The 17,150-nt window shown below is 41.9% G+C and overlaps 1 protein-coding gene across 1 annotated transcript in view; it reads right to left on the bottom strand.

The window, feature by feature from the left end:
* SARS1 (seryl-tRNA synthetase 1) overlaps positions 1-17,150 on the bottom strand; it is a 423,834-nt gene that overhangs the window by 389,163 nt on the left and 17,521 nt on the right. Inside the window, exon 3 of the mRNA XM_044076473.1 lies at positions 14,909-14,989. Coding sequence (XP_043932408.1) covers positions 14,909-14,989 — 81 coding nt within the window. The remainder of the gene's footprint in view (positions 1-14,908; positions 14,990-17,150) is intronic.

Genomic DNA, 17,150 nt, shown 5'->3' on the forward strand with positions numbered 1-17,150 from the left:
CTCTTGAAAACATCCTCAGTTGCCTCTCCACCCACCTCAGGAAACCATAGTGCTAGGTGACTTTAGTATAGACTGGGCTACCTGTAGCTCCCCCAACCCTATTACCCACATAAATCTATAGTTTTTTTTCCAAATAACCACCACCCCTACTAGAATCCATAAACCAGGCGGTAAGGAAACCACCCTAGACTGGATCCTTACAAACAGTCACCATGACACACAAACCAGGTACCCTTCCAGATGACATCAGTGACCACACTCTAACCTACATAATTAAACAAAAAAAACATAGCCCAAATTCAAATATTTTCAAAACCTCACGCTCTAAAAAACACTTTTATCCAGAGAGCTTCCAAAATTAACTTAAGGCGTGTGACTGGTCACCACATCACCTTCAACTTGATGATGCAGTGTCCTACTTTAATACAAAATTCCTACAAATTCTAGAATACCATGCCGCAGCTCGCTCTATCCAAATAAGGACCAAAATTGCCCCATGGCTCATGAAAGAAACTAGACAAAAGATCCTTCTACGTAATAAAATTTGGTCCAAATGGAGTCGTCCTACGTAATAAAATTTGGGCCAAATGGAGAGCCTCTAAAAACCCATCAGACCACCTTTACTTTAAACAGTTAAGAAATGCCACCAAAAAAGCAATTCTACTCAATAAAAAAACTTTTACCTTCACCTCCAACAAACTCACCAGCAAAAACCTCAAAAGTTCTGGTCAGGCATTAACAAACAACTTCAGCCAGGGCACTCAAACTCCTGCTCCATCAGGTATCAGCCATAACAACTCTAAGCAAATTGCTGATGCCTTCAACAACTACTTTACTGAAGCCATTCAAACTCTAGCTAATACACTCCTCTGTCAGCACTAGCCCCTGTCAGCACTACCCCCTGTCAGCACTAGCCCATTAATCACCACAAATACCCCAGTTCCTTCCTTTCATATACAACCAGTACCTGCATCCCTCATTTGCACCCTCCTTCAAAAACTCAAACCATGCACCCCTTCAGCTGACTGTCTACCAGCCAAATACCTGCAAATAGCAGCTAAAGCCATTGTCTATCCCATTTCCATCCTTATAAATAGAACAATTACAGAAAGCACAATCCTTCCATCTGGAAAGTCTCCCATATCATCCCTCTACATAAGGGTGGTACTTATAAATAGAACGATTACAGAAAGCACAATCCTTCCATCTGGAAAGTCTCCCATATCATCCCTCTACATAAGGGTGGTACTTATAAATAGAACGATTACAGAAAGCACAATCCTTCCATCTGGAAAGTCTCCCATATCATCCCTCTACATAAGGGTGGTACTTATAAATAGAACGATTACAGAAAGCACAATCCTTCCATCTGGAAAGTCTCTCATATCATCCCTCTACATAAGGGTGGTACTTATAAATAGAACGATTACAGAAAGCACAATCCTTCCATCTGGAAAGTCTCCCATATCATCCCTCTACATAAGGGTGGTACTTATAAATAGAACGATTACAGAAAGCACAATCCTTCCATCTGGAAAGTCTCCCATATCATCCCTCTACATAAGGGTGGTACTTATAAATAGAACGATTACAGAAAGCACAATCCTTCCATCTGGAAAGTCTCCCATATCATCCCTCTACATAAGGGTGGTACTTATAAATAGAACGATTACAGAAAGCACAATCCTTCCATCTGGAAAGTCTCCCATATCATCCCTCTACATAAGGGTGGTACTTATAAATAGAACGATTACAGAAAGCACAATCCTTCCATCTGGAAAGTCTCCCATATCATCCCTCTACATAAGGGTGGTACTTATAAATAGAACGATTACAGAAAGCACAATCCTTCCATCTGGAAAGTCTCCCATATCATCCCTCTACATAAGGGTGGTACTTATAAATAGAATGATTACAGAAAGCACAATCCTTCCATCTGGAAAGTCTCCCATATCATCCCTCTACATAAGGGTGGTACTTATAAATAGAACGATTACAGAAAGCACAATCCCTTCCATCTGGAAAGTCTCCCATATCATCCCTCTACATAAGGGTGGTACTTATAAATAGAACGATTACAGAAAGCACAATCCCTTCCATCTGGAAAGTCTCCCATATCATCCCTCTACATAAGGGTGGTACTTATAAATAGAACGATTACAGAAAGCACAATCCCTTCCATCTGGAAAGTCTCCCATATCATCCCTCTACATAAGGGTGGTACTTATAAATAGAACGATTACAGAAAGCACAATCCCTTCCATCTGGAAAGTCTCCCATATCATCCCTCTACATAAGGGTGGTACTTATAAATAGAACGATTACAGAAAGCACAATCCTTCCATCTGGAAAGTCTCCCATATCATCCCTCTACATAAGGGTGGTACTTATAAATAGAATGATTACAGAAAGCACAATCCCTTCCATCTGGAAAGTCTCCCATATCATCCCTCTACATAAGGGTGGTACTTATAAATAGAACGATTACAGAAAGCACAATCCTTCCATCTGGAAAGTCTCCCATATCATCCCTCTACATAAGGGTGGTACTTATAAATAGAACGATTACAGAAAGCACAATCCCTTCCATCTGGAAAGTCTCCCATATCATCCCTCTACATAAGGGTGGTACTTATAAATAGAACGATTACAGAAAGCACAATCCTTCCATCTGGAAAGTCTCCCATATCATCCCTCTACATAAGGGTGGTACTTATAAATAGAACGATTACAGAAAGCACAATCCTTCCATCTGGAAAGTCTCCCATATCATCCCTCTACATAAGGGTGGTACTTATAAATAGAACGATTACAGAAAGCACAATCCTTCCATCTGGAAAGTCTCCCATATCATCCCTCTACATAAGGGTGGTACTTATAAATAGAACGATTACAGAAAGCACAATCCCTTCCATCTGGAAAGTCTCCCATATCATCCCTCTACATAAGGGTGGTACTTATAAATAGAACGATTACAGAAAGCACAATCCCTTCCATCTGGAAAGTCTCCCATATCATCCCTCTACATAAGGGTGGTACTTATAAATAGAACGATTACAGAAAGCACAATCCCTTCCATCTGGAAAGTCTCCCATATCATCCCTCTACATAAGGGTGGTACTTATAAATAGAACGATTACAGAAAGCACAATCCCTTCCATCTGGAAAGTCTCCCATATCATCCCTCTACATAAGGGTGGTACTTATAAATAGAACGATTACAGAAAGCACAATCCCTTCCATCTGGAAAGTCTCCCATATCATCCCTCTACATAAGGGTGGTACTTATAAATAGAACGATTACAGAAAGCACAATCCCTTCCATCTGGAAAGTCTCCCATATCATCCCTCTACATAAGGGTGGTACTTATAAATAGAACGATTACAGAAAGCACAATCCCTTCCATCTGGAAAGTCTCCCATATCATCCCTCTACATAAGGGTGGTACTTATAAATAGAACGATTACAGAAAGCACAATCCCTTCCATCTGGAAAGTCTCCCATATCATCCCTCTACATAAGGGTGGTACTTATAAATAGAACGATTACAGAAAGCACAATCCCTTCCATCTGGAAAGTCTCCCATATCATCCCTCTACATAAGGGTGGTACTTATAAATAGAACGATTACAGAAAGCACAATCCCTTCCATCTGGAAAGTCTCCCATATCATCCCTCTACATAAGGGTGGTACTTATAAATAGAACGATTACAGAAAGCACAATCCCTTCCATCTGGAAAGTCTCCCATATCATCCCTCTACATAAGGGTGGTACTTATAAATAGAACGATTACAGAAAGCACAATCCTTCCATCTGGAAAGTCTCCCATATCATCCCTCTACATAAGGGTGGTACTTATAAATAGAACGATTACAGAAAGCACAATCCCTTCCATCTGGAAAGTCTCCCATATCATCCCTCTACATAAGGGTGGTACTTATAAATAGAACGATTACAGAAAGCACAATCCCTTCCATCTGGAAAGTCTCCCATATCATCCCTCTACATAAGGGTGGTACTTATAAATAGAACGATTACAGAAAGCACAATCCCTTCCATCTGGAAAGTCTCCCATATCATCCCTCTACATAAGGGTGGTACTTATAAATAGAACGATTACAGAAAGCACAATCCTTCCATCTGGAAAGTCTCCCATATCATCCCTCTACATAAGGGTGGTACTTATAAATAGAACGATTACAGAAAGCACAATCCTTCCATCTGGAAAGTCTCCCATATCATCCCTCTACATAAGGGTGGTACTTATAAATAGAACGATTACAGAAAGCACAATCCTTCCATCTGGAAAGTCTCCCATATCATCCCTCTACATAAGGGTGGTACTTATAAATAGAACGATTACAGAAAGCACAATCCTTCCATCTGGAAAGTCTCCCATATCATCCCTCTACATAAGGGTGGTACTTATAAATAGAACGATTACAGAAAGCACAATCCCTTCCATCTGGAAAGTCTCCCATATCATCCCTCTACATAAGGGTGGTACTTATAAATAGAACGATTACAGAAAGCACAATCCCTTCCATCTGGAAAGTCTCCCATATCATCCCTCTACATAAGGGTGGTACTTATAAATAGAACGATTACAGAAAGCACAATCCCTTCCATCTGGAAAGTCTCCCATATCATCCCTCTACATAAGGGTGGTACTTATAAATAGAACGATTACAGAAAGCACAATCCCTTCCATCTGGAAAGTCTCCCATATCATCCCTCTACATAAGGGTGGTACTTATAAATAGAACGATTACAGAAAGCACAATCCTTCCATCTGGAAAGTCTCCCATATCATCCCTCTACATAAGGGTGGTACTTATAAATAGAACGATTACAGAAAGCACAATCCTTCCATCTGGAAAGTCTCCCATATCATCCCTCTACATAAGGGTGGTACTTATAAATAGAACGATTACAGAAAGCACAATCCCTTCCATCTGGAAAGTCTCCCATATCATCCCTCTACTTAAGGTGGTACTTATAAATAGAACGATTACAGAAAGCACAATCCCTTCCATCTGGAAAGTCTCCCATATCATCCCTCTACATAAGGGTGGTACTTATAAATAGAACGATTACAGAAAGCACAATCCTTCCATCTGGAAAGTCTCCCATATCATCCCTCTACATAAGGGTGGTACTTATAAATAGAACGATTACAGAAAGCACAATCCCTTCCATCTGGAAAGTCTCCCATATCATCCCTCTACATAAGGGTGGTACTTATAAATAGAACGATTACAGAAAGCACAATCCCTTCCATCTGGAAAGTCTCCATATCATCCCTCTACATAAGGGTGGTACTTATAAATAGAACGATTACAGAAAGCACAATCCCTTCCATCTGGAAAGTCTCCCATATCATCCCTCTACATAAGGGTGGTACTTATAAATAGAACGATTACAGAAAGCACAATCCCTTCCATCTGGAAAGTCTCCCATATCATCCCTCTACATAAGGGTGGTACTTATAAATAGAACGATTACAGAAAGCACAATCCCTTCCATCTGGAAAGTCTCCCATATCATCCCTCTACATAAGGGTGGTACTTATAAATAGAACGATTACAGAAAGCACAATCCCTTCCATCTGGAAAGTCTCCCATATCATCCCTCTACATAAGGGTGGTACTTATAAATAGAACGATTACAGAAAGCACAATCCTTCCATCTGGAAAGTCTCCCATATCATCCCTCTACATAAGGGTGGTACTTATAAATAGAACGATTACAGAAAGCACAATCCTTCCATCTGGAAAGTCTCCCATATCATCCCTCTACATAAGGGTGGTACTTATAAATAGAACGATTACAGAAAGCACAATCCTTCCATCTGGAAAGTCTCCCATATCATCCCTCTACATAAGGGTGGTACTTATAAATAGAACGATTACAGAAAGCACAATCCTTCCATCTGGAAAGTCTCTCCTATCATCCCTCTACATAAAGGTTGTACTAACACAGTGGGGACTGAAAGCACAATCCTTCCATCTGGAAAGTCTCTCATATCACACAGTGGGGACTGGGGACTCGATATTCACTAACACAGTGGGGACTGGGGACTCGATATTCACTAACACAGTGGGGACTGGGGACTCGATATTCACTAACACAGTGGGGACTGGGGACTCGATATTCACTAACACAGTGGGGACTGGGGACTCGATATTCACTAACACAGTGGGGACTGGGGACTCGATATTCACTAACACAGTGGGGACTGGGGACTCGATATTCACTAACACAGTGGGGACTGGGGACTCGATATTCACTAACACAGTGGGGACTGGGGACTCGATATTCACTAACACAGTGGGGACTGGGGACTCGATATTCACTAACACAGTGGGGACTGGGGCTCGATATTCACTAACACAGTGGGCACTGCGGACGATATTCACTAACACAGTGGGGACTGGGGGCTCGATATTCACTAACACAGTGGGGACTGGGGGCTCGATATTCACTAACACAGTGGGGACTGGGGACTCGATATTCACTAACACAGTGGGAAAGTACAGTTTTGTACCTACCATAAATGTAGATGTCCGAGAGGAATGCATCTGCAGTCCTTACAAATGGGTTGTCCTGTCGTCAGGCAGCCCTTCGGTCGGCCGGATTCCAAAGTCTGGGTCTGGCTTCGGCTGGTGTCGCACTTCACCCGACGTCACTGCGGCAGTTCTTCGGTATAAAGGCATCAGCCGACGCCATTTTCCTCAGTGTTTCTTGCCCCAGATGCCAGGTGCCCTCTTGGTAAGCTAAATTTGGATAAATGCCAAAGTTTCCAAATAGTAGAGAGCAAACACACAAAATAAACATGTATGTACATATATAGAAACAAATACACCATAATAGATCCCCCCCCAAGCTAGCTGAAGATTGGTAAGTACCCTAGGAGTACCTCAGAGGGGAAGGAGGGTGGGTAATCCTGACTGCAGATGCATTCCTCTCGGACATCTACATTTATGGTAGGTACAAAACTGTACTATGTCCTTCAAGGATGCATCTGCAGTCCTTACAAATGGGTAGAATACCATAGCTAAACTAGGGGAGGAGGTAATGAGAATAGATTATGGTGTAGTCAGGATCCCTTGCAAAACAGCAGTGGCAAAACCAGCACGGGATCTAGAGTATAGAGGTAAGTTATAATGCTTGGCAAATGTATGCACGGAGGACCAAGTAGCAGCCTCTATAATGTCCTTGGTAGCCCCTCCTCGTAAGAAAGCTGTGGTAGTGGCTGTGGCCCTTGTGGAGTGAGGCCTGATGTTCTCTGGAGTTTTCTTTCCATGGTAGGAGTAACAAAATCTAATGCAATTTCCTATCCATTTGGAGATTGTCTGTTTAGAAATTGGTTTTCCTTCTTTTCCTGTTGCATAAGCTACCAGAAGCTGGTCAGTTTTTCTATTGTTTTTTGTCCTGTCCAGGTAGTAGCGTAATTGCCCGTGTACATCCAAGGTATGCAAGAGCTTTTCTCCCCTGTTCTGTGGATTGGGGAAGAATGTAGGAAGGTGGATAGCCTGATTTAAAGAGACTCTGGATACCACCTTAGGCATAAATGTAGGATTTGTTCTCATGGACACTCTATCTTGATGGAAGATCAGGAAGGGTTGTACTGCCATTAATGCTTGTAGTTCAGAGACCCTTCTTGCTGAAGTTATTGCCAGCAGGAAGGCAGTCTTCCAGGATAAGTACTGCAAGTCTGCTGTAGCTGCTGGCTCGAAAGGAGGTAGAGTCAGTTTTTCTAGCACAAAGTTCAAGTCCCATGCTGTGGAGGTTTCCTGGGAGGTTTTACATTTTTAATTCCCCTCAGAAACTGTCTGAGCAGAGGATGCGAGAAGACAGGAGGATCCAAGCTGTATTGTGCTGAAATAGCTGATGCATGTATCTTGATGGAGGAATAGGACAGGCCTGTGTAGTAGAGCTCCGCCAAGTACTCCAGGATGTTGGCTATGTTAACCAGTGTCACATCTTGCCCCTTTGCCGTACTCCAGATGAGATATCTTTTCCATTTTGCTGCATAATTCTTTCTTGTTGAAGGTCTACGAGCCTCCAGGATTATGTCTTTAACCCTTTGGGATAAATTTGGGTTAATTTCTGTTATGTAATGTTCCATGCAGTTAGCTGCAGAGTTTTTAGGTTTGGATGCAGAATGTTGTAGTTGTTCTGTGTCAGCAGTAATGGGATCAGGGGCAGTTTCCATATTTGTTCCCGGGACATGCTCCTCAGCAGTGGGTACCAATGTTGTCTTGGCCAGTCTGGGGCTATCAGAATGATCCTCGGACGTTCCTCTTTGATCTTCAGAAGCACCTTGTGCATCAAAGGAAGTGGTGGGAATGCGTATGCTGTCAGGCTTTTCCAACTGAAGGATAGGGAGTCCACCTTCCAAGCAAGTGGGTGGTAAGTCCTTGTGCAGAATTTCTTCAACTGGTGATTGTATGGGGATGCAAACAAGTCTGTGGCAATCCCCATTCTCTTGTGATGGCTTTGAAGATGTCCGGATGCAGCATCCATTCGTGGGCATCTGTTGTAGTTCTGCTTAATATGTCTGCTAGAATGTTTTCCTTCCCTGGTACATAAATTGCCTGTAACTGAATGTTGTAGCTCAGAGCCACATCCCATAGTTCTAGTGCCAGCCGGCATAGGGGGTATGAGTGTGTGCCTCCCTGTTTGTTGATGTACCACATAACTGTGGTGTTGTCTGTCCTTATCAACAGCTGGCCTTCGTGGAGAAGAGGTCTGAATGCCTGGATTGCCAATTTTACTGTCATCATTTCTTTTAGATTTATGTGCAGATGCAGTTGGTCTTGAGTCCATAGGCCTTGAATGCACTTGTCCATCATGTGTGCCCCCCAACCGAGGTCTGAGGCATCTGTCGTGATAGTTTGTCTTGGTTGACTTTTGCAGAAGGGCAGACCTGTGTTTGATTGACAGGCCTGAGCCCACCATAAGAACTCTTGCTTCAGGCATGGGATCATTGGAATTTTGGTTTCCAGGCTGTGCTTGTGCTGAGACCACAAATTCTTTAGGTACCACTGCAGCTTTCTCATATGAAGCCTGGCATGAGGGACCAGAATTATGCAGGATGCCATGAAGCCTAGAGCTTGTAGCACTTTTCTTGCAGTTAGATAGCTCTGCTTTGTTAATGCCAAGAAATAGAGAGGAAGTTGCTCTTTCTTTTCTGCAGTTAGAAATGCCATTTGTTTTGATGTGTCCAGTTCTGCACCCAGAAAAGTTATTATTTGGGATGGAATCAGCCTTGACTTTTTTGTATTGACTGTGTATCCCAGGGCTTGTAGCAGGTAGATGACTCTTTGTAAGTCTTCTGTTAATTTGTTTTGTTGTCCGCTTGTATCAGGCAGTCGTCCAGGTAGGGATAGATTTGAATTCCCTGAAGTCTGCAATGAGCGATTACTGATGCCAGGCATTTCGTGAACACTCTGGGCGCAGTAGATAAGCCAAAGGGCAATGCTGAGAATTGATAATGCTCTGATCCTGCAAGAAATCTGAGGTATCTTCTGCAAATTGGTCTTATGGGGACGTGCAGGTATGCCTCCTTGAGATCTAGAGTTACCAGCCAAGACTCCTTGCCCAGCATGGGAAGAAGCTGCTGTGGGGTCAGCATTTTGAATTTTGGAACAATGAGGAATGTGTTTAGAGCGGACAGATCTAGAATAGGCCTCCATTTGTTTTCTTTTCTTGGTACCAGGAAGAGCCTGGAGTAAAATCCCTTCCTTGCTCCATAAATGGTACCTTTTCCACAGCACGCATTCTTAATAATTGAGATATTTGTTTTAGAGCTTCTGCCCTTTGAGAAGGTGGTAGGTTTGGCATTCCTCTCTTTCCTGGTAGTGTATGGAAATGGAACCTGTAACCTTTGTCTATAGTCTGCAAAATCCATTTTCTCTTGTAATGCAGTGCCAGTTTCTTGAAAATAATGTTAGCTTTCCGCCTAAGGGTGCTTCTAGTTGTTCCCTGGTAGGCGGTGCCACCGCCGAGTCACTGTGATTGAGTTGTTGTAGTGGTGGTGGCTGTATCCGTGCCTCGTTGGTTGTTACCCTGCCACTGGCGACCCCTGTAGGCACCCCTGGATTGGTTTCTGCCTCTAGAGCGCCTATTCCTGCCTCTTTGTGCCTTAGAGGAGTCCGGAAAGGACCAATTCTTGGTGGGCCAATTCCTGCTAAACCTTGGAGGTTGAACTTGTAAGAAATCTTTTACTGTTTGCACAGATTTTGCTTTCTCTTCCATCTTTTTCAGTACCTGCTGTGCGGGGCACCAAATAAATTGACCTTGTCCATAGGTGCATCCAAAAGCTTAGATTTGACATGGTCTGGTAATGCCTGCTCTTTCAACCATGCATGCCTCCTGATAACTGTGCCAGTCATGGCTGATCTAAAGGAAGCCTCCAGTGCATCATAGCCACATTTTAAAGAATGGTTACTAACCTGTTGTATGTTATGTAACATTTCTTGAATATACTTTTTATCTAAAGATTCTTCAGAGGACAGCTTTTTAGTCAACTGGTCAAGCATAAACTCTTGATATTGAATCATATGAAATTGGCAGTTCAAAGCTCTAGCTGACAAAGTAGCAGAGGTGTAAACTTTTTTACCCCATCTCTCTAAGGACCTGGATTCCCTTTCAGAGGGGAAGGGGTTTTTAGAAGAAGTAGCTGCTACAGCTTTAGGGCCCTGGGAGATAGTCTCTGGATCTGCAAAAGGGGCCTTATATAAGTGGTGATGAGTGTCCGGGACCCTGTAGTACCTATCTGGCTTAGTGCATCATCAACAACAGATAGAACTGGAGGAATAGCTAAAGGCCTATGCTGTGGTAAGTGTAGAAAGGTCCTAAGCCTTTTTCTAGAGTCTGAGAAATCTTGGCCCTGCCACTGAAATTGTTCCCTCATAGCATGCAAGGTTTCCCCAAAGGAAAATTCCTCAGGAGGAGAGGCTGAAGGGATGGACTCCTCAGCATTAGAGTCTTCGTAAGGAGAATAAGAAGCCTCAGGAGGGTCTGTATGTTCTGAATCATCAGAAGAATCATCTGTGGCTACTGGCTCAGGGGGCTCTGCTCTAGGCCTCTTTTCTGGAGGAGGGTGAGAGGCCCTGTCTGGATGAGGCTGGGATCCACGAATTAAAGTTAAGAGATCCTGTGCCAAGGAAAGCATATGGGAGCTGGTGCTGGGCCTGTGAGAGGGAGGCTTGGCAGGCACAGGTTTGGAAGTTTTGGCTGCTTTAGCCCTGGCAAAGGCCTTAATAGACATAGCTGGTGGAGGCCTAGCAGCTCCACGTGCAGGGGTAGAGATATCTAGTGGAATGGTGTCTGATAAATCCTGTGAAATCGCAACAGAAGGCTGTATTTCAGAAGCCGTTTCTACCAGGATAGAAGAGGCCTCGGTAGAAGGCAAGTTATCGGCTGAAGAAAGACCCGCTTGCTCGGTTTCGGCCGAAACCGAGACACTTGTGGATTGCTTAACCGCGGTTTCAGCCGAAACCGCGGACCGCGAGTGTCGGTCCTTTTCTTTGCGCTTTTTGGTTATTTGCGAAGTCGGAGGATCCGACGGCATAATGTAGGCAAAATCGGAGCCGAAAATCTGTTCAGCAAAGTCCGAGCGATGTCTAAGCGTCCGTCGGTTAAAAGAAGCACAGGCTAGACAAGCTGCTACGTCGTGGTCTGGGCCTAAACAATGTATGCAATAGGAGTGGAAATCTTTATGAGGTATTTGTTTCCCACAAGATAAACAGTTATTAACTTTCTCGGACATCGGCTGAGGCAAGAAAAAGTCCCCAACGGGGTACTTAGCTTTATAGAAGTCTTCGAAGTAGTATTCGGTAGCAGTAATCTCTGGATCTGACCGACCGGCACTTGCGAACAGCTTCTGCTTCGGGCGCCACGCAGCAAGAAAGACAGAGGAAAATGGCGTCGGCTGATGCCTTTATACCCGAAGAACTGCCGCAATGACGTCGGGTGAAGTGCGACACCAGCCGAAGCCAGACCCAGACTTTGGAATCCGGCCGACCGAAGGGCTGCCGGACGACAGGACAACCCATTTGTAAGGACTGCAGATGCATCCTTGAAGGACATCTGGGGACTCTATATTCACTAACACAGTGGGAACTGGGGGCTCGATATTCACTAACACAGTGGGGACTGGGGGCTCGATATTCACTAACACAGTGGGAACTGGGGGCTCGATATTCACTAACACAGTGGGAACTGGGGGCTCTATATTCACTAACACAGTGGGAAAACCTGGAATCAGCTTCCAAATGAACTCTCAACTCTTTCTTCCACACTGCTTTTCAAAGAATATCTTAAAACACACTGGCTATGTCCCTGCTTTAACCCTGACTAATACCTCATTCCCCATCCTGATCTCCCTGCTCTGTCGCTCTGACGCCTACCAGTGTTAACTGGTAAGCTAACCTCTAAATAGTATTTAATGAGATTTCTTACTCATAAGTTTGTACATCTGTAAACCAGGCAAAAAAAACAAAAAAAAAATAATTTTATATTGTTTGTTTTCTGTATTAGATCTTAGCGTAAGCCTTACTAAAGGACTCTGTATAAGTTTTATGTATAATGCTGTATAAGTTTTTTTTTATGTATAATCTAAATAATGTACTGCAAATAATGTAAGTTATGTAACTTGCCTATGCTTGGAGCTTTTCTCCCCAGGCCTCTACTGAAAATGGACATATCCAGTTAGACTAGCCCGGTCAACAAATGAAAAATAAAAATAAAATAATTAAAAAACATTCACTGATTGATAAAGGACTGTTCAGTAAGTTATAGTGTTCTTAAACAATTTAAAATTCCCAAAACTTGATGAAGAACTTCTGCTGTAGATTAGACAAATGTTTATGCTTTTCAGGGTTATATATCTTGTTGTATATATCCCAGAACGAGTTAATTACATCTTCGTTGTTATGTAGATTTCTATCTTTATAGTGTTGTTGTTGTGTCTTTCGGCTTTTCCCGGTTAGGGGTCGCCACAGCGGAACTCTGGTCCGCTAATGATTGGCAGTAGATTTTTACATGCTGAGTTGCCGGCCCTGATGCACAATTTTCAACGAAGGTATGCCCATTCACGCATGTCTTCACACAGAAGACGCTCTAGCTGAGAATCGAACAGGACAACGTCTTACTGTGAGGCGACAACGCTACCACAACACCACCACCGCAGTTTTTTTCTATCTTTATAGTGTACTTCTGTGATATTATGAAGAGCTTTTTGATGTGCATCATACTTGCTAGTACCTTAGAAGGGGTTTGTGCCCATTCAGAGTAATTATATACGAGTTTCAACTCATTTATTGTGTGTTTATGTAGTTGTATAGAGTAAAGTTCTTTTTGAATATGTTGTAATTTCCTTTCTAGTTCTTGTGAGGGATGGATTTCTAATTGTAATTCAAGCAGTCTCATCTTTTCTTGTTTTTATACAGTGAAGCTTCCTGTATTAAATTCTACAGTTTGGGTGGCTGCCCATTGAATGTCTATTGGAATTTGGCTTTGTGATGTAGCTTGGTCTAATTGTTTTATGGTTTTACCTAACTCCTCAATTAGCTCTTTATGATTTAAAAGGTTGTTGTTTAGGTACCAGTTGTAGGGGCCTCACTGTTTAGGAGACTGGAAATTTTCATTGAGAATTGTGATTCTGGAGTAGCATAAAAGACCTTCTTATAAGCAGTATCAGCGCACCTAGTTAATAGGGTTACCTTTGGGGGGGGGGCATAAAAATAGTAAACATGTTGATACTTACAAGAAAGAAATTTCTGACCTCTGTTTAAATGTCAGAAACATATTTGATTCTATATATTATGACTAAAATGAACAACCAACATTTAAGGATTAAAGCATCATCACAGTATTGAAATGTTTGTGTATATTTGTTAGAAGTGGTGACAACTGCTTTTTAACCACTACCTGATCTAATTGCTTTGTTTTGCTATAAAAGGCATGGCCACACCGAATCAGTGTAAGTTCTCTTCATTTCTGCAAGAAAGACAGTGGAATTTTTTTTTTAATTTAAAATAACAGTTGCTGAGCTCCTGACATCACAGCATGACTAATTAGTGGTAACTGACAGGTACATTTCAGATTTCTCTGTGTCTGTGGTATGACATGCAGGCAGACAAATTCCTCTGCAAAATATATGAGAAGTATAAAAAGTGGGTGGGCTTTTTCCTTTCTTTGATTCCAAGGCAAGGAAATGAAAGCTTAAATGTACAAACGGGTTCCTGGTATCTGCACAATACTGGAATCACACTGTAGGGAGAAATAGGAAAAGGCACGGTTTTCCTTTAAATTCAGTTACAAGGAAAAAATGCAGTTTTATTCAACTGTTCTACGGTTCCTCTTGGACTACCTATAAATGTTACATAAATGATTTTGTGCTTATATGTAAAATATAGATAAAGTTCAAATCTGCTACTGTTCAAACTTCTCATTAAGTGTTCCACACAATGTTATCACCTATTTATATAAACAAGTCATCAATATAAACAGAAATAATTGAGTTTTTAAAAAGGATGTGGACATATTCCTCCTCCAATGATGCCATAAAGGTAGCATAATGTGGGGCAATGTAATCTCCCATAGGTCATCCCATATTTTTGTCTAAAAGCTTCACCGTTAAAGTAAAAAGAATTGTTTAACAGACAAAACACTACTAAACTCACATATGTACGTCACTGTCATTCCATAAGCCATCCATTTCTGGAGGGCCTCTAAACCATCTGCATGTTTAATACGGGAATACAAACTCCCTACCTCCATACCCACCAAAACATAGAACTATCCCAGTTATAACCACCTATTTGTGTGTTCTCCCACATTATGAATCTCACTTCAAAATAGGGGAAGTGTCAAAGTAAAGGGAGTTACTTACAGCAAGGACATCTGACGTTATCTCATCCAGATTCTCAACAGTTTCCGGAAGTGTTTCGTCATCACCCACAGGTTCTTTTTTCTGCAGTACAACAAATAATACTGTGAGACTCATGGAAAGAGAAGCTATATGTGCACAACATGCAGAGACAGAGTGAAACAGAAGACAGGCAACAGACTGTGGTTTAAGAGTTCTCACTTTACCTGCTGATGAACTGCACCAAATGACTCAGGAAGGTGCTTTTACACAGAGTTTGAGGAAGAATACAATAAGAAGTACAAGCCAGAGTAAAGATGACAGTGCTGTACAAAAAACAACTTACTGGACTAACATGGTGAGGGGGGAGAACAGAATCCATTATAGAGACTAGCCAGTGGTTATGACTTTTAATGTGGTTGCTTCCTCCTTATTTCTAAGTACTGTTAAAAGACACTGCTCGAAACTGTTAGGTGAGGCATTTTTAGTGACTCTCACATCCATTTGCCAGCAGAACAATGCCCAATCACTATTTTATATAACTAAACTTAGAAAATCCCTACATTTTCACACATGAGCATGCTTCAACAGCAGCAGTAAAATCAAAATACAGCAACAAAAAATAAATCCTTTACTTCACTATTAAATTAAAAAGTTGGTTTTCTAGTTAAGGGCATTAGGATGTTTGGGAATGCTCCCATCAGCATCCCTAGAGAGAAATGACATACAGTTCCTCAAGATGCCATGCTTGGAAGCCTTGCACTTGTACTGTGCTTTAATGAGTATATGTTTGCCACTGCATTCTGTGAATGTTGTTGCTCTGCTGGACAGCTGAAAAAGCATTCAATAGCTACACCCTACCAGGGAGACATGGTGCTGCAGTGCTGACACACAACAACCACGGTGTAAAGAGAAACTAGGCATGCTGTGACTATATTTAGACTGGTACAGATAGTGCAAAACATCCAAGTTATAATAATCTACAGGCATGCATATTATGGCTCAGAAAACACAAAGATTAATGGACTCTAGAAGAGACCACTGAAAAATATCCAGGACCAGAATCTAGCAATTAACATTAAAAGTCTGGCAATTCGTGCAGACGATTAGGACTATGACCTGTCAACAAGCAGTTTCCTATACTTCAGGATTTGAGTCGCTCAGCATCCATTTGACTACCATGCAATTCAGACAAAGTCATTTAACCAGGCAGTGCTCTGGGACAAGTAAAGAAAACTGGGCTAAGCTATGCACCAGTCTTCTGGACTGCATGCCGTGTAACTACTTATGAACCTATAACATGACATAACACAGACTAAGTAGGGTGGGACACTTATCAAGTGCCTCAACGAATTAAAAATAAACACAACCATTCTGAGCACATTTTGCAAAGACAGAAGTCTAAACGTTAGGCTTTTGTGAAAGCTGTATTTTGCAGTTCACAGCAAATATGGCACCAATTATTTTGAGTATGCAGTCACACCAGTAAAACCCAGAGAATGTCAAACAGCTGATTATGCCTCGCAGCAAACATAAATAGCCTGGGAAAAATGTAGCCAATACTATTACAGTAAACAAATACATTTCTGGTGAAAAACTGAACAAAATTATTTTTCCACGACAAGTGAAGAGGCAGACAGATATTGCAACTTACCCCACCGACCAACCTTTCCACCAACAAAGACGCATTCCTAAACCAGTTACTAGCAACACAGAAATGCATTCTGCCACTGTGTCTTGACTGCGGATAATTGGTTTTCATTTGCTAATAAAATGTTTTGCTTTATAACTTGCAGGTACCACTGCAAAAGTAGGAATGTGAGAATTTGCTAGAAAGAGAAGTTAAAATATGTACCTGCAAGGGAAACACATAACAGGGTAGGTGTGATGGGAGCTTTTGAAACTACTCCAGTCACCAGTGCACAAAATAGAGAAGCCTGCACTAAAGTTATTAAAGCACCACAGCCCACCTATGTGGGATATGTGCAATACAACCAAAAAGAATCAAAGTAGAACATTTTGGTTGCGGCATGAAATATTGGCAAGGTCTATAAATTGCAAGACTGACTGAAGAAGTTGGCAGTTAAAGTCAGATCTAGAGTTTAGAGGTCGTCCCAAATACCACACAGGGCCTATAAACAATGATCACATTACATGCTGATAATATAATGGCTACTGCATTTGTCAAAAATGGTGCCGGACTCTTCAGAGACCTTCTGCAACTTGTACTTAAGTTATATGCTGGGGGGCACATAAGTTTTGATGA

The sequence above is a fragment of the Protopterus annectens genome, chromosome 7.part0, assembly GCF_019279795.1.
Source record: "Protopterus annectens isolate FY-2018-M chromosome 7.part0, PAN1.0, whole genome shotgun sequence".
NCBI classification, from domain to species: domain Eukaryota; kingdom Metazoa; phylum Chordata; order Ceratodontiformes; family Protopteridae; genus Protopterus; species Protopterus annectens.